This window comes from Nycticebus coucang, chromosome 9, assembly GCF_027406575.1.
Source record: "Nycticebus coucang isolate mNycCou1 chromosome 9, mNycCou1.pri, whole genome shotgun sequence".
NCBI lineage: Eukaryota > Metazoa > Chordata > Mammalia > Primates > Lorisidae > Nycticebus > Nycticebus coucang.
Window position 1 is genome coordinate 111,107,633 of NC_069788.1, and position 22,074 is coordinate 111,129,706.

At 48.9% G+C, this 22,074-nt stretch overlaps 1 protein-coding gene across 4 annotated transcripts; it reads left to right on the top strand.

Moving 5' to 3' along the window:
• The first annotated feature begins 3,300 nt into the window (after window positions 1–3,300).
• Window positions 3,301–22,065, top strand: ABCD4 (ATP binding cassette subfamily D member 4). Of its 4 annotated transcripts, none has more exons than XM_053602472.1 (19): window positions 3,301–3,430; window positions 5,015–5,133; window positions 5,266–5,393; window positions 7,048–7,187; window positions 9,412–9,528; window positions 9,896–10,021; window positions 10,633–10,683; window positions 10,905–10,999; window positions 11,284–11,405; window positions 11,509–11,600; window positions 11,763–11,840; window positions 14,190–14,398; window positions 14,527–14,618; window positions 15,079–15,115; window positions 15,451–15,500; window positions 15,944–15,996; window positions 16,316–16,392; window positions 16,999–17,114; window positions 17,282–22,064. In XM_053602472.1, exons 1-19 carry the CDS (start codon window positions 3,393–3,395, stop codon window positions 17,348–17,350), a joined length of 1,809 nt encoding a protein of 602 aa, XP_053458447.1. In that variant the 5' UTR covers window positions 3,301–3,392; the 3' UTR covers window positions 17,351–22,064. The 4 variants fall into 4 exon arrangements, 3 of the variants coding, with proteins under 3 accessions (XP_053458447.1, XP_053458449.1, XP_053458448.1); XM_053602473.1 differs by having other exon boundaries at window positions 3,355–3,430; window positions 5,091–5,133; window positions 17,282–22,065; XR_008382435.1 differs by lacking the exon at window positions 17,282–22,064 and having other exon boundaries at window positions 3,331–3,430; window positions 15,451–15,573; window positions 16,999–17,060.
• Window positions 22,066–22,074: the final 9 nt, after the last annotated feature.

Genomic DNA, 22,074 nt, shown 5'->3' on the forward strand with positions numbered 1-22,074 from the left:
ACCCAGCTATTTTTTGTTGCAGTTTGGCCGGGGCCGGATTTGAACCCACCACCCTTGATATGTGGGGCCAGTGCCCTACCCACTGAGTCACAGGGGCCACCCTTTGCTTTTGCTTTTCATCTCTTAATTTCTGCAATATAACTTTTTGCACCTCTCCTTCTGATTTAAAATATGTGTGGTCCTTCTGAGTGTTATAATGATGATGAACATTGAATTTCTTTAATGTTGATATTACAAAGGAAGCACCATCTGGGGTAGAAGTCACAGGTCCAGCAAAACTAGAGAACGTGGTTTGGAATGAGCTCCTTTTAAGTTCCCAGGGAATGGAAAGTCTAGGCCACCATTTGGAAAGGGCTTACCGTTCAACCTTGACGAGTCTTTGGGGCACACAAACTGAGGTGCCATTTGGGGTGGCATTTAGTCCTCTTTGGATTCCCATTTGTTGTATAAGCCCTGGCATTTTGTGTTGAAAATTCTCTGTATTGTCTGTTTGTTATTTGTGTGTTCTGTGGAAACATGAAAAGTTCCTTTGAAGTCCTTAGAAGTCCCTAGAGGCTGGGTGAGGTGGCTCACACCTATAATCCTAGTACCCTGGAAGGCTGAGGTGGGTAGATTGCTTGAGCTCAGGAGCTTGAGATCAGCCTGAGCAAGATCGAGACCCCATCTCTAAAAACATCTGGGTGTTGTGGTGGGCGCCTGTAGTCCCAGCTACTCAGGAGGCTGAGGCAAGAGGATCACTGGCGTCTGAGAGTTTGAGGTTGCTGTGAGCTATGGTGCCACCACACTCTACTGAGGGTGACAAAGTGAGATTCAGTCTCAAAAATAAATAAGTAAATAAATAAAAATAAAAGTCCCTTGGGAGGAATTTTGTCGGAATGGTCAACTTATACCGGTAAACCTACGTCTAAGGGGAATGGTTTTTTGTTTTTTTTTTGGCCGGGGCTGGGTTTAAAACCACCACCTCCGGCATATGGGACTGGCGCCCTACTCCTTGAGCCACAGGCGCTGCCCCGGGGAATGGTTTTATTGTAATCCAATATACATGCTAGAGCGTGAAGAAAAGTAGCTGTTAAATGAAACCCTGAAATACATCATGAACTTGTAACCTATTTCATGGTTAGCGTTCTAAAGTAACATCTATTGAAATTTTGATTTTTTTTTTTTTTTGTTGTTGTTGTTGAGACACAGTCTCACTTTATCACCCTCGGTAGAGTTCCATGGCTTCACAGCTCATAGCAACCTCCAGCTCCTGGGCTTAGGCGATTTTCTTGCCTCAGCCTCCTGAGTAGCTGAGACTACAGGCTCCCACCACAATGCCTGGCTATTTTTTTGTTGCAGTTTGGCGGGGGCCAGGTTTGAACCTGCTACCCTCAATATATGGGGCTGGCACCCTACCCACTGAGCCACAGGCACCGTCCAATTTTTTTTTTTTGGAGAAGAGTGTCACTATGTCACCCTCGGTAGAGTGCAATGGCATCACAGCTCAGAGCAACCTCAAACTCTTGGGCTTAAGCGATTCTTTTGGCTCAGCCTCCCAAGTAGCTTGGACTACAGGTGCCTGCCACAATGCCCGGCTATTTTGTTTTGTTTTGTTTTTTTGCAGTTTTTGGCTGGGGCTGGGTTTGAACCCACCACCTCCGGCATATGGGGCCGGCGCCCTACTCCGTTGAGCCACAGGCGCCTCCTGCCCGGCTATTTTTTTGCTGCAGTTGTCATTGTTGTTTAGCTAGCCCAGGTCAGGTTCAAACTCGCCAGCCTTGCTGCATGTGGCTGGTGCTGTAACCACTGTGCTACCGGCACTGAGCCTGAAATTTTGAAAAAAAAAAAAAAAATATATATATAAACTATTAACTAATAATAGATGGCATTTCATTATAGTTTTCCTATACAGATATTTACATCTATATTTATTTTCATAGCTGAGACCATACCTCACACCAAGTATACCACAGTGCCCAGCTATTTTTATTTTTTTATATATATATATATATTTTTTTTTTTTATTAAATCATATCAGCTATTTTTAGAGAGGGAGAGGTCCTCACTCTTGCACAAGCTGGTTTTGAACTCCTGAGTTCAGGCAATCCACCCGCCTGGGTCTCCCAGGTGCTAGGATTATAGGCGTGAGCCACCACGCCCTGCTGATTCATTCAAAATTTTAAAATACAGTTGAATTTCCAAAGTGGACCACCTCCCTACATTGAGTTGACCTAATTTTCATAGACTAGACATGCACCACATGTATCACTACAGTAAGGCCTAGTTCCTTATGTTGACCACCTCTGTATGTTGACCAGTTTGTTACAGTCCCTTAAATGGTCAATTTATAGAGGTTCTTCTGTATTTATTAAGTACTATGCTCCAGCAGACATCTTGGTACTGGGAATACAGCCATGAGTGAGGCAGAAGTAGGGTGAGCAGGAGACATTTCAGCTAATGATGAGAAAAAGCCAGCCATGGAAATTTCTAGGCTGAGGGCGGGCGGGGTGGGGGTGGTGGTGGTGGGGTGATTTAAGTGGACACAACAGCAACTGCAAAGACCCTAAAGCTTCTGGTTGTGCAAACACAAAGACCAGGGGGAGGGGCCGATCATGTGGAAAGCTTCCATTTTATTCTAACTGCGATCCGAAACCTAATTTATATATATATATATATATATATATATATATTTTTTTTTTTTTTTTTTTTTTTGGCTGGGGCCGGGTTTGAACCCACCACCTCCAGTATATGGGGCCGGCGCCCTACTCCTTGTGCCACAGGCACCGCCCCTAATTTATACTTTTAAAAGATCACGCTGTCCTCTCTGGGAGAACGTAAGAAACATCCACTATATTCAGAATCTAAAAAGCTTGTCGGCTCGGCGCCCGTAGCACAGTGGTTTCGGTGCCAGCCACATACACCAAGGCAGGCGGGTTGGAACCGGCCGGGCCAGCTAAGCAACAATGACAACAACAACAACAGAAAAATAGCCGGGCGTTGTGGCGGGAGCCTGTAGTCCCATCTACTTGGGAGGATGAGGCAAGAGAATCGCTTAAGCCCAAGAGTTGGAGGTTGCTGTGAGCTGTGACGCTACTGCACTCTACTGAGGGTGACATAGTGAGACTCTGTCTCAAGAAAAAAAAAAAGCTTGTCATAAAATAGTTAAACCCCCGACTACCTGTTGTCAACAGAGAACTTCCCAGATCGGAGGCGTTCTAGGCGCCAGACCGCCGACCCAGGAGAAGTCGGTCGCTTCCGGGAGCGGCGGCAGCCCAGGCGCCTTCCTCTCTATCCGCCGCCGTCTCTGTGGTTGCTGGGGCTCCGCCCCTCCATGGTCTGCCGCGAGCTCCTCGGACTCTGCCCGGAGCGGACCTCGGGGGCGCGGGGCTCCAGCGTCAGTCGGATCCCAGGTCATGGCGGTCCCGGGGCGTGCGCCGGCAGCTGGAGCCAGGTGAGCAGGGCGGCTGAGGAGGAAGGCCGGGGCGCGGGCCAGCCACAGGAGCTCAGGGCCGCGGGGAAGGAAGGGGTCTCCCGCCCTAGGCGCCTCGTCTGCAGCCCTCGAGCCCGCGCTCTGCTCCAGCGGCCCCTGAGCGCTAGGGGAGCCCCCGAAGGGGCGCCCGCACTCCCCTCGGGCCCGAGGCAGCTCTGCACCGTCTGCTGCGCTCTCCAGACTCCGCGGGGACTTGTGCCATCCTCTGCCCCTTGGGTGTGAGACCCTCTCCCTCGTAGCTGCTTTTTGTTTTTTAAAGAACCTCCTGTGCACAGAATTGAGTTGAAGGTCCTTCTCAGTTCTTGGGAACTGAGCACCAGTACAAGGCCCTTTTTTTGTCTTCTTCCCCTCGTTCCTATTTTCAATCTCGTTTCATTCCCCTTCTCAGACACCTGTTGTATTTTTTTTTTTTTTTTGCAGTTTTTTTTTTTTTTGGCCGGGGCTGGGTTTGAACCCGCCACCTCCGGCATACGGGGCCGGTGCCCTACTCCTTTGAGCCACAGGCGCCGCCCCAGACACCTGTTGTATTAAATGAGTGACTTTACAGTTCACTCTACATAATTCTGTGTATGTGTTACCTTGAATTTATAGATATATTAATATGCTGTAATTAAAAAAAAAAACATTTTTCTCAGCATCGTGTTTTTGAGGTCATTTATGCTTTGTAGTAATCTCGTTTTCACCTCTGAGTGCTGCGTGGTGCTACCCCTTGTGCAGAGACTGTTTCACTTATTCCCCTATGGAGGGATACCCAGATTGTTTCTGATGTTTTAGCCACCACAAGCCATACAGTAATGAATATTCTGGCTGTTGTCTCCTTGTGGATATTGGTGTTTTTCTCTGGGTTGTCTACACCAGGGTCAGGTGCTAGGTCATGCCTAATTTTGCTAGATTGTTCTTTGGAATGGTCATACCACTTTATACTTCCAACAGTGGTGCATGAAGATGCCCGTTTCTCAATATTCCCCCAAGGTTTGGTAATGTTTGGTTTGGTAATGTTTATCATCTGGTGGGTGTAACTGGTATCCTATTGTGTTCATTTTCAGGTACAGTATTTGTTAGACATATGGGTTTCCCCTTTCTCGAATTGCCTGCTTGTATCCTTTTCCACTTTACTATGGATTTCCTGTCTTCCTGGCTTGCAGGAATTCTTTTATGTTCTAGATGTTTTTTTTTTTTTGTAGAGACAGAGTTTCACTTTATCGCCCTCGGTAGAGTGCTGTGGTGTCACAGCTCACAGCAACCTCCAGCTCCTAGGCTTAAGTGATCCTCCTGCTTTAGTCTCCTGAGTAGCTGGGACCACAGGTGCCTGCCACAATGCCCGGCTATTTTTTGTTGCAGTTTGGCCGAGGTGGGATTTGAACCCGCCACCCTCAGTATATGGGGCCGGCGCCTTACTGACTGAGCCACAGGTGTCGCCTTTGTGAATCATTCTTTCTGCGTGGCCTGCATCCTCTAAAAGACAATGTGGATAAGCTTGATAACTGCTCTCCAAGGCTTAACTATCTTCTTGGGCCTCTCTCTGCTTCTGCAATTTCTCTTTAGGCCTAGGTTAGATCTGCAGTTTCTCCAGCGGTTCCTGCAGATACAGAAGGTTTTATTTCCCTCTTGGTCATCACAGAATGCCTTGATGTTCCTGACCCTTTTGTGTGTGACCCTACTGGGTGAGTAAGCCAGGCTTTGGAGGGAGGGAAGCTCTACTTTTGGGTCCCTTTCCCTCTCTCTGGGGTATTGATGAGGCAGGGACTCCTTTTTATACCTCATCACTGATATCTTATTCCTTTCCTTCCTTCCAGAACAATTGGTCATCTACCAGGTTGGCTTGATTCCCAGTCAGTACTATGGAGTCCTGGGAAACAAAGACTTGGATGGATTTAAGAATCTGACCTTCCTGGCTGTCATGCTCATTGTTCTCAACTCCATGGTAAGGTCTTCTCCTCTCCCTGTGTCTCTCTCCCTCTCCAGTCTAGTGTAAGTGGAATTCCTAGTGGGTATTAGCCTCCAGGAAGCAGGAATCATGCTGTAGGTGTGTATTTCCTCCCTTTTCCAGGAATTAAAGGGATGGTTACCCTGAAGAACAGAACTCTAGGCAGGGCACTGCTCTTGCCATTGGTCTACTTGGGACTGATTCCTCAGATGTTCCAAGCTTGAGGTTCTAAGCTCCTAGGGCTCGGCCACAGATTCTGGCTTATAGAGTCGGCATTTAGCAGAAATGACCAGTGTTCCTTCTATTCCTAGAATTCTGACTTCATTAGTTAAATACAGTTACTTCATGGAGATCAGAACACTTTGAAACTGGACTCAAAGCCAGGCTCAGTGGTGCATGCCTGTAGACCCAGCTACTCAGGACACCAAGGTGGGAGGATTGCTTCAGTCCAGGAATTTGAGTTCAGCCTGGGCAACATAGCAACATTTCATCTCTTAAACAAAACAAACAAAAACTGGGATCAGCAGGCAGAACTGCTGTTCACCCTCTGGGGGCTAAGGCTATGACTATTCCTGGTACCATGTCACACTTCGCAGCCTTTGCAACTGCTGTTCTTTTTGCAGAATGACCTTTCTCCATCCTTCATTCAATATGCTAAAATCTCATTTTTTTAAGATGTCTCCATAGTCATCTCTTTCATGTCCTCCTCAGCTTTCTCCTTCATGTTTCCTCCACCAAATTCTGTGTTTTCTCTGTATTTAACTAATTCCTGAGTTTACCTCTGCTATGACACTCCTCACACCCTTGTTTCCTGGCTATACTTTGAGTGAGCTTATTGTTTTCCTAGGTGCTCTGGAAATGGTAAATGATGAGATGCAGGGCTTTGCCAGAACTCTAGCCTAATGCTCTCTATCAGACTGTACTGGCTGTTTTCTAGGGGAAGCCACTTTCTGCTATATGTGGCCTCTTCTGTTGGATCTTCAGTCAATAAACAGCTATGTATACAGAACCCAGTTCCAAGCTTAGGGGACACAGGAGTAAGAATATAAACGGAGGCTCAGCACCTATAGCACAGTGGTTACAGCGCCACGTGCACCACGGCTGGCGGGTTCAAACCCAACCTGGGCCAGCTAAACAACAATGACAATTGCAACAAAAAAATAGCCAGGTGTTGTGGTGGGCATCTGTAGTCCCAGCTGCTTGAGAGGCTGAGGCAAGAGAATCACTTAAGCCTGAGAGTTTGAGGGCAACATAGTAAAACTCTGTCTCAAAAAAAAAAAAAAAGAATATAAATGGAATAGATGGTCTCCAACTTCTAGAAGCTCATCTGCTCTCAGAATAAGACAGTACAATGTAGAAAAGGACTTGAGGGTCTTACTTTGGGAAGCCCTCTACTATTTGGTGTGAAGGAATGAATATGTGAGTGAATGTGGAAGGAAAAATTCCATGACTTGACACTTTAAACAAAAAAGTGCTGATGTGACTCAAGGAACATCATCTCAAAAATATAAAAGTGCTGACTGGACAGACAGTAATCAGAGTCAGTGGACTGGGGCTGGTCAACAGAGGCTTCCTACCAGCTCTGAGCTTTGAGCCAAGACTTTCAGGAAACCCTCTCTCCCCGCCCCCCTCCTCTCTCCTCACTATACAGCTGAAGAGCTTTGACCAGTTCACCTGCAACCTTCTGTATGTGAGCTGGAGGAAGGACCTCACCCAGCACCTCCACTGCCTCTACTTCCGGGGCCGCGTGTATTACACCCTCAACGTGCTGCGCGATGACATCGATAACCCGTAGGTGCCTCTTCTTTGTCCTCACTGTCCTCTGTGTGGTCCTTTGCATTGGCTTAGCCCTGGAGGGTCCTGGCAGCAGATCACATGGAAATACCATGGAGATCATCTCATGGTTATCTGTACATGTTTCTGCCCGGAGCTGTCAGGGAAGGTGCTCTACAGAGGACCCCTAGAGAGGCTGCAGGGCTGAGACTAGGGAGATAAAAAGAAGAGACCTACCAGGAGCATTGACAGGCTCCTGTAGTCCCAGCACCTCAGGAGTTTGAGGCAAGAGGATCACATGAACCCAAGAGTAATACAATACAATTGCTCCTGTAAATAGCCACTTTATTCCAGCCTGGGCAACATAGCAGGACCCCATCTCTTTTTGAAATTAAAAAGAGGCCAGGAGCATCTCCCTTTTGTCCGTTTCACATTTTATGTTGTGGCCCTCCAAATAAGGTACCCTCTAGTATCCTGGCTAGAAAACCAGCTTTTAGATTTTCAGCAGTAAAAATATTAATACTAATCTGGGACTTAATCTAGGATTTAAGTCCCCCTACTAGCACTTCCTAATTTATAAGCTTTTTTTTTTTTTTTTATGACACAGTCTCACTTTGCTGCCCTTGGTAGAGTGCCTTGCCGTCATAGCTCACAGCAACTTCAAACTCTTGGGTTCAAGTGATCCTCTTGCCTCAGCCTCCTGAGCAGCTGGGACTATTGGCACCCACCACAAACCCCAGCTATTTTTAGAGACAGGGTCTTGCCCTTGGTCAGGCTGGTCTCAAACTCCTGAGCTCAGGCAGTACCATCCGCCTCAGCCTCCCAGAGTGCTAGGACAGATTATAGCTCTTAAATTCACTAAGCCCTAGGTACCCCTTCTGTAAAATGGGATGATAACAGTTCCTGTCTTTTTTTTTTTTTTTTAGAGACAGAGTCTCACTTTATCACCCTTGGTAGAGTGCCGTGGCATCAGAGCTCACAGCAACCTCCAATTCCTGGGCTTAGGTGATTCTCTTGCCTCAGACTCCCGAGTGGCCGGGACTACAGGCATCTACCACAGTGCCCGGCTATTTTTTGCTACAGTTTGGCTGGGGCTGGGTTTGAACCCGCCACCCTCAGTATATGGGGCTGGCACCCTACCCACTGAGCCACAGGCGCTGCCCAACATTTCCTGTCTGAAAGGATGTAGTGAGGATGAAAGGAACCATTCATGCAGTTCATGTGTGCAATACCAGACACACTGCAAGTGTTCTAGTATAAGTTAGCTGTTGCTTTACAGGTGAGGAAACTGAAGCCAAAAGATTGCAAGTGACTTGCCCAAGGTCATGTCCCATTGGCACTAGGAGTCACTGTGGCCCTAGTGGTGAGATGGGACATGTGGGATCTCTCCCTGCTCACAACCCTCACAGCAAGCATTTTGCTCTCTGCTGATCTTTCCTCACTGAAGCAGAGCATCACAGCAGACATTCGTAGTAGGCAGCTGCTGCTGCTTTGCTTCTAGGCCTCATCCCAGTGGCCCAGCCCCCATGAAGTTTTCACAGCCAGGGCTCTAACTTGGATCCAGGCCCAGGCTCCTGTAGAAGGAACTGGGGAAATTTTAGATAAAGGAGACAGTTTTCCTGATGATCTAAGAAAGCAGCTTAACTACAGTCAAGGGTTTTTTTTTTTGGCTCTTTCCAGAGCTGCCTCAGGCCCCTGGGTGTTGGACCTTTCAGTTCCCACTCCTGAGGGGTAAACTGTGGCACCATAAGCTGCAACTCTAGAACCCTGTTTAAAGGCCACTAGGGGAGCAGTGGCTCACACCTGTAATCCTAACACTCTGGGAGGCCGAGGCAGATGGATTGCTTGAGCTCAGGAGTTTGAGACCAGCCTGAGCAAGAGCGAGACCCTGTATCTACTAAAAATAGGAAAACTAGGCGTTGCACCTATAGTCCCAATTATTGGGGAGGCTGAGGCAAGATGATCGCTTGACCCCTAGAGACTGAGGTTGCTGTGAGCTAGGCTGATGCCCCAGCACTCTACCCAGGATCACAGAGTGAGACCCTGCCTAAAAAAAAAAAAAAAAAGCCACCAAGGTTTAGTTGCCTCTTGGAGACCAGTTTGTCTGGTTCCATTTCCCTACGGAGTCATTGCTAACATAACTGAGGGGCCAGGTCAGGAGAGAGGTGATGTGGAACTGCCTTGGCTCTCAACCTTTGAGCCTACCTCCCTGGGTCCAGCTACTCTGTGTCTTTGGCTGCAGGGACCAACGCATCAGCCAGGATGTGGAGCGATTCTGCCGGCAGCTCAGCAGCATGGCCAGCAAGCTGATCATCTCCCCCTTCACCCTGGTCTACTATACTTACAAGTGCTTCCAGAGGTGAGGTCTCTCCTCTGCCCCCATCACTTTCCCTGCCCATCCTGGTGTCCTCAGAGGTCCCTCAGTCAGCTCTCCCAGGTCAGGGTCCAGGAGAGGCTCGGCTTCCTTCCCTCTCCTTGCCTTAAGGAATCTCCATATCACACATGCTCAGGCTCCTGCCCTCACCTCGGCCCTGTGGTGCCTCAGTGTCACAGGTATCCTGGTGATCTGACAATTCACATCAGCTGTCAGATACCTCCATGTAGGAGCAGAGAACCCAAGGGGGTGCTAGACTAGACAGGGGCTACCCTGAGACGCGGCTGGAGTCAGGGCTGAGGCCGGGGGGGTGGCAGTTCCTACACCCTTCCTGCCTTTCTCTGCCTTTCAGCACAGGCTGGCTCGGGCCCTTGAGCATCTTCGGGTATTTCCTTCTGGGAACCATGGTGAACAAAACCTTGATGGGGCCCATTGTGGCGAAGCTGGTGCACCAGGAGAAGCTGGAAGGGGATTTTAGGTGTGTTTCTCTCGATTGAGGTTTCTGGGCTGGGCAGTATGGGGTCTGGATCCTGGCTATGCCAGTTAATAGCTACAGGATATTGGGCAAGGATGTTAAATACTCTAAGCTTCAGTTTTCTCATCTCTAAAGTGGGGATGGTGCTGTTGCCTACTGAGAAAATTACGAGGAATAATGAGATCACTCACAGGAAGGGCCGTGAACAGTGTCTGGTTAGCCATCATTATCATGCCTCAGCCTTCTCACACTCTGGTCTAACTACCCTGTTTGGGGTCAGTTGGGCTTGGCAGCAGCAGGTTCCAGCCCCTACTCCAAGCTTTCTGACTCCCTCCTTCAGGCCAGGCCCTGGGAGGAGGAGGTGTGTGAGCAGGAACACACCTGACCTCTCTACAGAAAGCTTGAGGGGCTGCCTTGTCTCTGCAGATCTCCAGTCCCACCCAGGCCCTGGGATTCCCCAGCTCTATGAGAGTCAGGGAAGGGTCAGCCCAAGGTAGCCACAGCTTTGAGGTGGAGGTGGGCTCCACTTTGGGGCCTCTTCTTGATCCAGGGCTCTGACAAAAGGGGGCCAGTACTCCCCATCATTAGCACACATTTCCCTTTGGTCTACCCAGGTTCAAGCACATGCAGATTCGGGTGAATGCCGAGCCTGCTGCTTTCTACAGGTGAGTCTGGAGAACATAGTTCCCCTCTGCCTTGCCAGAGCTCATAGAGGAAAAGGGAAGATGAATTTATAGCCCTCCCACCACCACTGAGCCCAGGGGCCAAGTGTCATCATATTTGGCCTAGATCATTTGGATGGGCTTGGTCCCTAAAGGAAGGGTGGGGTCCCCCAGTCTGGCTGACCCTCTCTAGGCCCTATGGACATCTTGGCCTTTGTCATCAGAGCTGGGCACGTGGAGCACATGAGGACAGACTGCAGGCTGCAGAAACTTCTCCAGACCCAGAGGGAGCTGATGTCCAAGGAACTCTGGCTGTACAGTAGGCGGAGGGGCCCCAGGAAGTGGGGACCAAGGGTCAGAATGGCTCACTTCCCTTACCACATCTCCCTACTTTGGGCCACGCTGATAAATCTGCCTGATGAAGGAATTAACCAGGGGAGCTATTAACCACTAGGGCTGTTCTCTCGAGTGTCCTCAGGAGAGTGAGGATCCAGGGAAAGTGAGGCATGGGCCTGCCTGGCCTCCTGCTGCCCACCTGGAGGTAGTGTCCCCTGTGGAACACATGAATGGTTCTGGATCTCTCACCCAGTCTGTCTTCCACAGTCGGTGTCAACACCTTTGACTATCTGGGCAGCATCCTGAGTTACATTGTCATTGCGATCCCCATTTTCAGTGGGGTCTATGGAGACCTGAGTCCCACAGAACTTAGCACCCTGGTCAGCAAGGTGAGAATCCCTCTAGTGAGCCCTCCTGCAGTCTCCTCTGTCTCTGGCGCAGCTGCTGGGGTCCCGGGGTCGAGGCCTGCATGACCACTTTCTGACCCTGCAGAATGCCTTTGTGTGCATCTACCTCATCAGCTGCTTCACCCGCCTCATCGACCTCTCCACCACGCTCTCGGACGTGGCCGGTTACACGCACAGGTGAGGCTGAGCAAAGTGTGTGCGGCTGGAAGATGTGGCTGAGTGAATTAAAAGGGGATGGGGCAAGAACCCACCGCATATTAGTGGGTGTGAGATAGAAAAAGGAGTTTTGCCTTTACCTGGGCCCCCTGACCTTGCTTCAGGTTTTCACTTGTTGCCCAGGATTGGGGAGCTTCGGGAGACCCTGCTGGACATGTCCTTGAAGTCACAGGACGGCGAGAGCGAGTGGGGCTTAGACAAGTGAGTAGTGGGCTGGCAGGGTGGTGCAGTAGGTGAGGATGCAGGCTTTGAATCACCCATCATGGGTGCACCCGGGAGCCCTGCCGTTTTCCCGCAGGGTAGCAGAGCCGAGGGGAGTAAGTGGAAGACACCCACCTCCCGTGCCAGGCACAATACAGGTATTCACAGTTAGTGTCGATGCACTGGCATTTACCTCATTCCCCCACTAATAGAAGCAAAGTACACACACCTTCTGGCTGGACACAGATAACAAAACAAAAGTCTGAATAGTGAGCCTCCTCCATTCCTCCCTCCCACTGAGCCCTGCTGCCTGGGCCTTTCCTTGGGCATGTGTGGCTTAGACCCTGAGATGTCTTTATTTATGTATCTTTGTGGAACTGGAACGTTTCTGGCCTTCCTGTGCATTAAGGATGTGTTTCATCTCCTTGCTTTTCTTTCTTTTTTTTTTTTTTTGAGACACAGTTTCACTATATCACCCTTGGTAAGAGTGCCATGGCATCATACCTCACAGCAATCTTAAACTCTTCGGCTCAAGCGATTCTCTTGTCTCAGCCTCCTGAGTAACTGGGACTACAGGCGCCCGCTACAACGCCTGGCTATTTTTTAGCGACGGGGTCTCTCACTTGCTCAGGCTAGTCTCAAACCAGTGAGCTCAGGCAATCCACCCGCCTCAGCCTCCCAGAGTGCTAGAATTACAGGCGTGAGCCTCTGCATCCAGCCCCACTTAACTTCTATTTCTCAGTTTTCTTTTTTTTTTTTTGTAGAGACAGAGTCTCACTGTACTGCCCTCAGGTAGAGTGCCGTGGCATCACACGGCTCACAGCAACCTCTAACTCTTGGGCTTACGCGATTCTCTTGCCTCAGCCTCCCGAGTAGCTGGGACTACAGGTGCCCGCCATAGCACCCGGCTATTTTTTTGTTGCAGTTTGGCCGGGGCTGGGTTTGAACCCACCACCCTCGGTATATGGGGCCGGCGCCCTACTCACTGAGCCACAGGCGCCGCCCATTTTCTCAGTTTTCTAATCTCTAGAAAAGAGATATCAATAGAACCTTCCTGTTAGGGTTCTGAGAATTGGATACCCTAGTCTGTGGAAAGTGCTTAGACATTGGTGTCAGAATAAGCTTTCAAAAATGGAATCAGTCTGAATTCCAGGGCCTATGCTCAACTCTCTTGGAGACTAATGCTGTGGGCAGCGCCTATAGCTCAGTGGGTAGGGCGCCGGCCACATACACCCAGACTGGCGGGTTTGAACCTGGCCAAGGCCTGCTAAATAACAATGACAACTGCTGCAACAACAACAACAACAAAAACCAGGCATTGTGGCGGGCGCCCGTAGACCCAGCTACTTGGGAGGCAGAGATAAGAAAATTGCTTAAGCCCAAGAGTTTGAGGTTGCTGTGAGCTGTAATGCTACGGCACTCTACCGAGGACAACATAATGAGACTGTGTCTCGGGAAAAAAGAAACTAATGCCTTAACTGTCATTGACTCTGTTCAGAGTTCCATGTGTCAGTGCACCAGTGAACCAGTGAGCCCAGGGGCTGGGATAGAAGGTGTAGGGACTGTAGGAAACTGGAGTTGCTATTCTGTGGGGAAGACAGGCATCTCTGGAGAGCCATAAACTCAATGGGAGAGTATTAACCTCTCCCATTTGTATTAGTAGTACTGTGGTCACACCATGTTGTCCTTGAAAACCCCCCACCGATAGAATCAGGCAAATTCAACTCTATGACCTGGGCAGTTATTTAGGCACCTGACTCTGTCTCATCTGCCAAGTGAGGGTAGTCTTTGGATTCATTGATGTGAAAACTGATTAAGATCAGTCGTGCACGGGGCTGTGTCCTGCTGGGAACATAGTATATGCTCCCATCCTCACCCCATGTTAATGTGCTCAGGCTGCCAGGACAAAATACCACAGGCTGGGTGGCTTAAACAACAGGAAATTATCTTCTCACAGTTCTGGCGGCTAGAAGTCCAAGATCAAGTTGTTATCAGGATTAGTTTTTTTCTGAGGCCTCTGCCTTGGCTTGGAGACACCCACCCTCACACGGCCTCTTCTGTGTGTGTGCCCTTGGTGTCTTTCTCTTCTTAAAAGGGCACCAGTCATACAGAGTCCTATGCTAAGAGCCTCATTTAACATCATCTCTTAAAGACCTCTGTCTCCAAATGCAGTCGCATTCTGAAGCATTGGGAGTTAGGACTTGAACATGTGGATTGGGGGTGTGTGTGACACAATTCAGCTCATAACGACCCTCCAGATCCAGAGGTGATGCCTCCAAGTGGAAGTACCTCCCCCATGACCATACTAATGCTGCTCCCTTCCCCACATTCCCTCCCTTCCCAACCCAGGGCCCCAGGGTGGCCAGCAGCACAGCCAGCAGACACGGCTTTCCTCCTTGAGCGGGTCTCCATCTCAGCCCCCTCCGCCGAGAAGCCCCTAATCAAGGATCTGAGTCTGAAGATCTCCGAGGGGCAGAGCCTGCTCATCACGGGCAACACCGGCACTGGCAAGACCTCCCTGCTGCGGGTCCTGGGCGGCCTTTGGGCAAGCACACGGGGTGAGAGTCAGGCCTGCTGTCTTTGACACAGCCTTTGCCCCGGGGATGGGGTGGGGTGAGAGGCAGAGAAAAGAAAAGCCATTTTACCTTCTCTGGGAGCTCAAAGTGGATGTCTCTGGGCTCTGTAGGATCAGTGCAGATGCTGACGGACTTTGGGCCCCATGGGGTACTTTTCCTGCCACAAAAGCCATTCTTCACTGACGGGACCCTTCGGGAGCAGGTCAGCCTGGTGTGGGGGCCCACTTTCCCTCCTCACTCCCACCCACTCATGGCTAGGACCTCTGGCAGTGAGACATTCTTAGGCCCTGGGGAGTTACAGGCCTGAAGAACCTGTTACCCTGGCTCTGAGAACATTTTCTTGAGCATTGAGCCCATGTACTCAGCAACTCAAAACCTGGGGTTGCAGGCCACATAGCACATGTGTTTGTGGAGCACTCAGTTTAGATGCTGTGGTCCCTGTCCTCAGGAAGCTCCTCGACTCTCCCTCCAAACACACTTATAAAGGTTGCAGTGAGCCTGCCCTGCAGTGCAGGCTGAGCCTCTCCCACTGGACCCGCATGTTTCCTTCTCAGGTGGAGGGGAGCCCAGCCTTTCTGGCTGTCATCTTTGAGGGAGGTAGGCTGTGTGCAGCTGCATCTCAGGCTAGCCCTCCTGGACCCATGTGGTTTTTGTTTTATCAGGTGATATATCCCCTGAAGGAGATCTACCCAGACTCAGGTGAGCTAGACTTCTTTGGGTCATGTTCTGTCCTCCCATCTCAGCTATCCCTGCTCTGCCTGACCGTGGCCTCACCTATGCCCTTTGGGAAAGGCCTGGGCAGGTTTCAGGTTGGGTCCTCCCTCCTTTGAGTGTTTACTAATTGGAGGTCTGTACCCCACCCTCATTTCACTCTTTCCTTGGCAAAAGAAGTGATTGCTTCTTCATGTGGCCCTTCCCTTATCAAGTGCTGTGGCCTGTCACTTAGCCCAGCATTCTGGGTCCTCACCCCTGCTGTGATGTGCCCCATCTATTCCGGCCAGCCAGAGGAGCTGATTTGTCTCTCTGCTTCACAGGGTCTACAGATGATGAGAGGATCATGAGGTTCTTAGAATTAGCAGGCCTGGTAAGTGGGCCCAGGAACCCCAGGACCCAAGCCCACCCGGAAGCACCCGCACAGGTGGTGCTGCCCAGCAGAGGTAGGCCCTACTGTCCCTGGGCCTCGGACTGGAGGTCTGAGCCTGGGGCAGGGAGCAGGCATATAAATTGATGGTGGGAGCTGTTGGCGGGGCATTGGCAATAACGGGGTGTGTTCTCTTTACAGAATTTTAAAACAGTAGTAAAACTAAATCAGTCTGCTTTTTATTGTCACTGTGCTCCAGCAAGTCTGAGTAGTGTTGCTAATAGAATATTCCTCTGCCCCATGATGCCCCAGCTGGTTTGCCATTGGGGGGTATATTTGTCCCAAAGGAATGTGTGTATGGTGGGAACTGAAGGAGGTACCCCCAGGGTGGCAGGAAGCAGGGAGGGGCCCTTCCACTGACCTTATGCCCTCTGGGTCTGTTACAGTCCAGCTTGGTGGCAAGGACAGAGGGCTTGGATGAGCAGGTCGATTGGAACTGGTAAGAATAGGACTTGGGTCAGAGCCAGGTCCTCCATGAAGACAGTGGGTCTAAGGGGCCCTGTTAAAGGGTGGAACAGCTTCTGACCCCAAGTCCATGTGTTTAGCTGGTCCATCAGGTGCAAGTTCCATGCCCTTGGGAACAGCGTTGTGCCTCGCCCAGGTGCTGTGGGTGTGGTTGAAAGGGAAGAGGCTTCTGTCTGCTCCCTTCTGGTCTGTCTTTCTGCAAAGAGAACCTCTTCCTGCCCAGACCCATTCTAGGCAAAAGCCAAGCTATGTCCTCCTTCCTCCGGTCATCAGCTCTGGTTCCCTTTCATCAGGTATGATGTTCTGTCCCCAGGGGAGATGCAGAGGCTCTCCTTCGCCCGCCTCTTCTACCTGCAGCCAAAGTTCGCAGGTGAGGTCTGTCCCACTGATGCACCTGCCGAGTACCTCGTGTGCTCATAGGTATAGCACACTCACGAGTGCCAGGCTCACTTGTACATAGCTGGGCATTCCATGTCCCCTGCTGGGAGGACAGCCGGGCCCTGCCCACGAGGAGCAGGGCTTGGCACCCTGGGAGCAGCTCTGGATATGTTGTACTGCCCACTCATAAGCGTTGTGCCATTGCAGCGGCTGCAGCCAGGGGACCTCCCCAGGGAGGGTTCTGACACTCTGCTGTGATGTCAAATGCATGGTTGTGACACTCCACTCAGAGGATGCAAAGTGTGGACTTCTCCAAAGGCTGACATTCTAAAACTGGGAGTCCCTGCACTGAGCAGTCCCAGGGAGTAGCTGGTACCCTCTCTAGGGACCTGAGAGGTTTCATCTGGCCACTCACAGGAATGTTCACAGGCGGAGCCTGGCCGGCTGCTGCTCTGGCCTGTCTTCTCAAGGCAGGCTCCTATAAGCAGAGCAGCTTTCATCCTCCCCAGGGATCCTAACTGGGGATGAGTGTGGGTTGGAGGAGAAGCAGAGGGGTCCGAGGGCAGGACTTTGATCTCTTCCACGATGTTCCTGCCAGTGCTTGATGAGGCCACCAGTGCCTTGACAGAGGAGGTGGAGAGCGAGCTCTACCGCATCGGCCAGCAGCTGGGAATGACATTCATCAGCGTGGGACATCGGCACAGCCTTGAAAAGGTACCTGTGTGCTCAAGGATGGCCTGAGAAGGAGGAAGAATCCAAAGGATGGGTCTGGCCAGGGCCAGAGGCCCCTCAAAATGGGGAGCAAGGTGGCACAGAGAGCAGGGTGGCCTCCTGGTCTGGCCAGGGCAGCCTGATCTCTGTGTGGTGGTGGCCTCTTGCAGTTTCATTCCTTGGTTCTCAAACTCCATGGAGGAGGAAGATGGGAACTGACCAGAATCAAAATGAAATGAAGCCAAGGATGTGGATGACCACTGGAAGGAGAGCTGCACTCCAGGCATGTCACAGTCCCCGGGGGAGACCAGGAGGACTGACGGCAAGAATGACCCTCCATGCCAAACAGGGTCACATGGGGCCTATTGCAGGAACCTGGCAGTGGTGGGCTCAGCCCAGGTATTGGCCTCTATAGGAGACATCGAGCCTCAGCCAGAGCCTCTATATACTTGAAATGCCTATTGCTTATAAATTACTTGTAATTATGTTTGCTAAAGAGAATTCAGAAAGTGTGGGGTCTATAAGATGAAAAGTCAGGGCAGAAAGAGCATTGGACTTGGAGTCAAGAGATTCAGAAATATTTTACTCTTAAATCAGTTAAGTTTTGCAATGATAGGTTTTTTTAACTTTTTTAACTTCAATTAACCACTTAAGTTTTATCACTTTTTTAAAAAGAAAAGTTAAACATTACAAAACGTGGGGTTTTGCCTTTTTCTCTGGCTTTGCTATTATGGAATGATCTTTTTACTGATTCTCCAGCCTTGTATCTGAGTACTTGGAGGGAAGGGGCAGCACCCTCCACTTTGCTAGAGTCTTCTGCCGTGGTTGTTCGCTTCCCTCATCTCCCTTTCTTCCCTTCCTTCAGTGTGGTGTGGTTTAGGACCTGATGGAAATAAATCTCTTTCCACTTCCTAGCTAAAATAAGGTTGGGGCCAGGCATGGTGGCTCATGCCTGTAATCCTAAAGCGGGTAGATTGCTTAAGCTCAGGAGTTTGAGACCAGCCTGAGCAAGAGCGAGAGCTTGTCTCTAAAATTAGCTGGGCATTGTGGCAAGCGCCTGTGGTCCCAGCTACAAGAGCAGCTGAGGCAAAGAGAAACACTTGAGCCCAAGATTTTGAGGTTATTGTGAGCTAATATGCCACAGCACTCTACCCAAGAAATAGAGTAAGACTCTGTCTCTAAATAAATAAATAGTTGGGATTTTTCTAAAAATAATCTACATTAGGAAACAACAACAGATTAAACAAAGCCCAGAAAGCATAAACCATGAGGGGAAAGTTACTGTACCCAAACTTCTTGCTCCAGAGCAATGTCCCCTAAAGTTCACTTGTCTATATATCATCTACATGATTTTTGCCATGTTTGTATATTTACACTTACACTGTTCTTAACATTTTTAAAACACTAACTCACTGTTTTATTTTTTATTTTATTTACTGATTTATTTTTAATTAAACAGTCTCACTTTACTGCCCTTGGTAGAGTGCCATAGCGTTACAGCTCACAGCAACCTCAAACTCTTGTGCTCTAGCGATCCTCTGGCTTCAGCCTCCCAAGTAGCTGGGATTACAGGTGCTTGCCACAACACCTGGCTATTTTTAGAGACGGGGTCTTGCACTTGCTCAGGTTGATCTCCCAACTCCTGAGCTCAGGCAATCCACTCGCCTCAGCCTTCCACAGTGCTAGGATTATAGGCATGAGCCACCACACTAGACTTTAACTCACCTTTTTAATTTAAATACATGTTTTAAAAAAATTTTTACACTTGACTTAAATGCAGAGTAACTATAAAAATAAATATTAATACAGTGAAAACCAAACAGTGTTATTAAACTGCAACTATATGGAGTTGCCTGCAAAGACTGTGAGGCTTGCTCTCTTCGTAAAAAAGGGAGGTTGGGAGATGTGAGAGAGGAATTAGGCAATGCAGCACCCAAGTGGGATTGTTCTCCTTAATAGAATTAGCAAGATGGAATAAGGAATCGTACGTCTCACGGTAAGATTTGAGTTTGTTTAATGCCTTCTTGGTACCACTTAAAAGGCTTACTTTATCCTTACCAACTTCTTCAACCTCTGAGCCTTTTTCACGAGTGCTGGTACTGGCAGATTATTGTAAAGATCGATTTCCTTCCCAACTCAGGTTCTTTGCATCTGCTACTACTTCTACCTCTAATAGGTTCCCAGTGCTGTTTCTGATCTCCCTAGCAGGAACTGCCAGAGAAAGCTGCTCTCAGGGCAAACCCAGCACCTGTATTCTTCACTCATCTCAGAAATGGAGGCTACTGAGAGTTTTAGAATAGTTGATTAAACCTGCATGAAAGAAATCAGGTCTTGCGCCCTTCATGGTACATTACAAGGACAGAAATGTTGTTAAATGTATCATGTATCAGTCAGGCAAGTAATTTTCCAAATTTAAGTCCCATTCTGCCACCCAGAGAACTAACCAGACCCACGCGGATGAGGCATAGGAATGTCAGCTTATGTCCCCCTGTTGCTCTTCTGGAAGATCCTAGGCTGTGGGACAGGGTGAAAGGCCCTCTTTTGTTATCTTCATCCACTTCTGCTTGCCATGTCAGCTTGTGTATAGTAAAGTAGTACAGACATCTAGGACCCAATGTTTCCAAAACTGCACATAAGAGCTTTCCCCAAAGCTTTCTGTAGTGTCTCCTCAGACAGTGAGTAGCACCACTGTCCGTCTGGATGGTCAGAACTGGCCTCATCCTTGGAGCACCCCCTCAGCCTCTAAGCATTACATCACGGTGTACTGTTGATTTGACCCTGAAAATAGATCTTCTAGGCAATCGCAAAAACAACCAAAAATAAACAAATAGAACTAAATAAACTAAAAAGCTTCTGCACAGCTTAAAGACACAACAATTAAAGCAAATAGATAACCTTCAGAGTTGGAAAAGATATTTGCATGTTATGAATCTGACAAAGGGTTGATAACTAGAATCTACAGAGAACTCAAATTAATCAACAAAAAAAGACAAGTTTTATGATGTGGGTTATTCTCACTGGGGTTGGGTGATACCTTAGGATGGTTTTGATTTACATTTCTCTGACAATCAAGGACAATGAGTATTTTTTCATGTTTGTTAGCCATTCGTCTATCTTCCTCAGAGAAGGTTCTGTTCATGTGGCTTGCCCAGTGATAGATGGGACTGGTTGGTCTTTTTTAACAGACACCTCCCTACACACACACTTTATAAGCAGATAGGAGAGGACTTTGCAAAGCCTTTTTAGATCCACCCACACCTATACTGGCCACTTCACTCAAAACCAGTTGGGGAGGAGGTTATTAGAACGGAATTTTAAAAGTATTTTTAAAAAATAAATGGTTGGGTGGTGCCTATGGCTCAGTGGGTAGGGCACCAGCCCCATATACCGAAGGGGGTGGGTTCAAACCCGGCCCCAGCCAAATTGCAACAACAACAACAAAAAATAGCCAGGCATTGTGGCGGACGCCTATAGTCCCAGCTACTTGGGAGGCTGAGGCAAGAGAATCACCTAAGCCCAGGAGTTGTAGGTTGCTATGAGCTGTGACGCCACGGCACTCTATTGAGGGCAATAAAGTGAGACTCTGTCTCTACAAAAAAATAAAAATAAATTAAATGGTTAGGTCGGGCGCAGTGGCTCACGCCTATAATCCTAGCACGCTATGAGGCCAAGCCAGGTGGATTGATTGAGCTCATGATTTTGAGACCAGCCTGAGCAAGAGCAAGATCCTGTCTCTACTAAAAATAGAAAAACTGAGGCAAAAGGTTCTCTTGAGCCCCAGAGTCAGAGGTTGCTGTGAGCTATGATGCCAGAACACTCTAACCAGGGCGACATCTTGAGACTCTTGTCTCAAAATAAATAAATTAATTAATAAATTAAATGGTTAAAGTTTGTACAGAAACTAAAGTGGCCAGATCACCCAAGGCTGGGGATCTGAGACCCAGGGCAAAAGGAAGGGTGACCCTTTCCAAGGAAGGGAGTCCTAAGAGACCTCAGGCCACCCCCATTCCTGCCCAACAGTCACCGCCCTTATCCTGACAAACCAGAGGAGTGGCTACAATGTACCCAACCAGAGATGCTGGTGGCCTTCTAGGCCATTTCTGGCACACAAAAAAAGTGCAGGGATACTGGAAATCCTAGTTCATAGGTAGTAGTAATACTTAGGAAACAAGGCACATAGGTAGCTCCAAACATCCATCCACCCACAAAAAAATTAAAATACAAGCAGAAACCATCAGAATCAACTTTGTCAGAATTTTGGGCCTCTTTCCCTATTCACCCTGGCAATGGAGCCCCATTTGCTGTCGTTGGTGAACAGATCTTGCTCTATAAGCCTGTATCTTGTTCTTACTCTGTAAACTTACCTTTCTCTTCCTCAACAAGCTTTGTTCCAAACTTACCTTAAACAAACAAAACTGTCCGAGTTTTGGAAAATAGTCAAAGGTTTACAACAATGATGGAAACACTGTATCAAGAAAAAGACTGGGAAGGCCAGGCGAGGTGGCTCACACCTGTAATCCCAGCCCTCTGGGAGGCCGAGGCGGGTGGATTGCCTGAGTTCATAAGTTCAAGACCAGCCTGAGCCAGAGTGAGACCTCATCTCTAAAAAAAATACCTGGACATTGTGGCAGGTGCCTGTAGTCCCAGCTACTTGGGAGGTAGAGGCAAGAGTATTGCTTGAGCCCAAGAGTTTGAGGTTGCTGTGAGCTGTGATACCACAGCACTCTACTGAGGGTGACAAACTGAGACTCTGTCTTTAAAAAAAAAAGGAAAAAGACTAGGTATGGTGGCTCACACCTGTAATGCCAGCACTTTGGGAGGCCGAGGTGGGAGGATTTCTTGAGGCCAGGAGTTTGAAGTTGCAGTAAGCTATGATGATGTCACTGCACTCTAGCCAAAGTAAGACAGAGATTCTGTCTCTTTTGTTTTTTTTTTTGGAGACAGAGCCTTAAGCTGTTGCCCT

Bases quoted from the DNA above. Each gene is read 5' to 3' on its own strand.
- ABCD4 (XM_053602472.1), top strand. From the start codon at position 3,393: ATGGCGGTCCCGGGGCGTGCGCCGGCAGCTGGAGCCAG. The intron at 10,022-10,632 runs GTGTGTTTCTCT...TGGTCTACCCAG, and splicing joins AAGCTGGAAGGGGATTTTAG to GTTCAAGCACATGCAGATTC. The intron at 11,406-11,508 runs GTGAGAATCCCT...CTGACCCTGCAG, and splicing joins TTAGCACCCTGGTCAGCAAG to AATGCCTTTGTGTGCATCTA.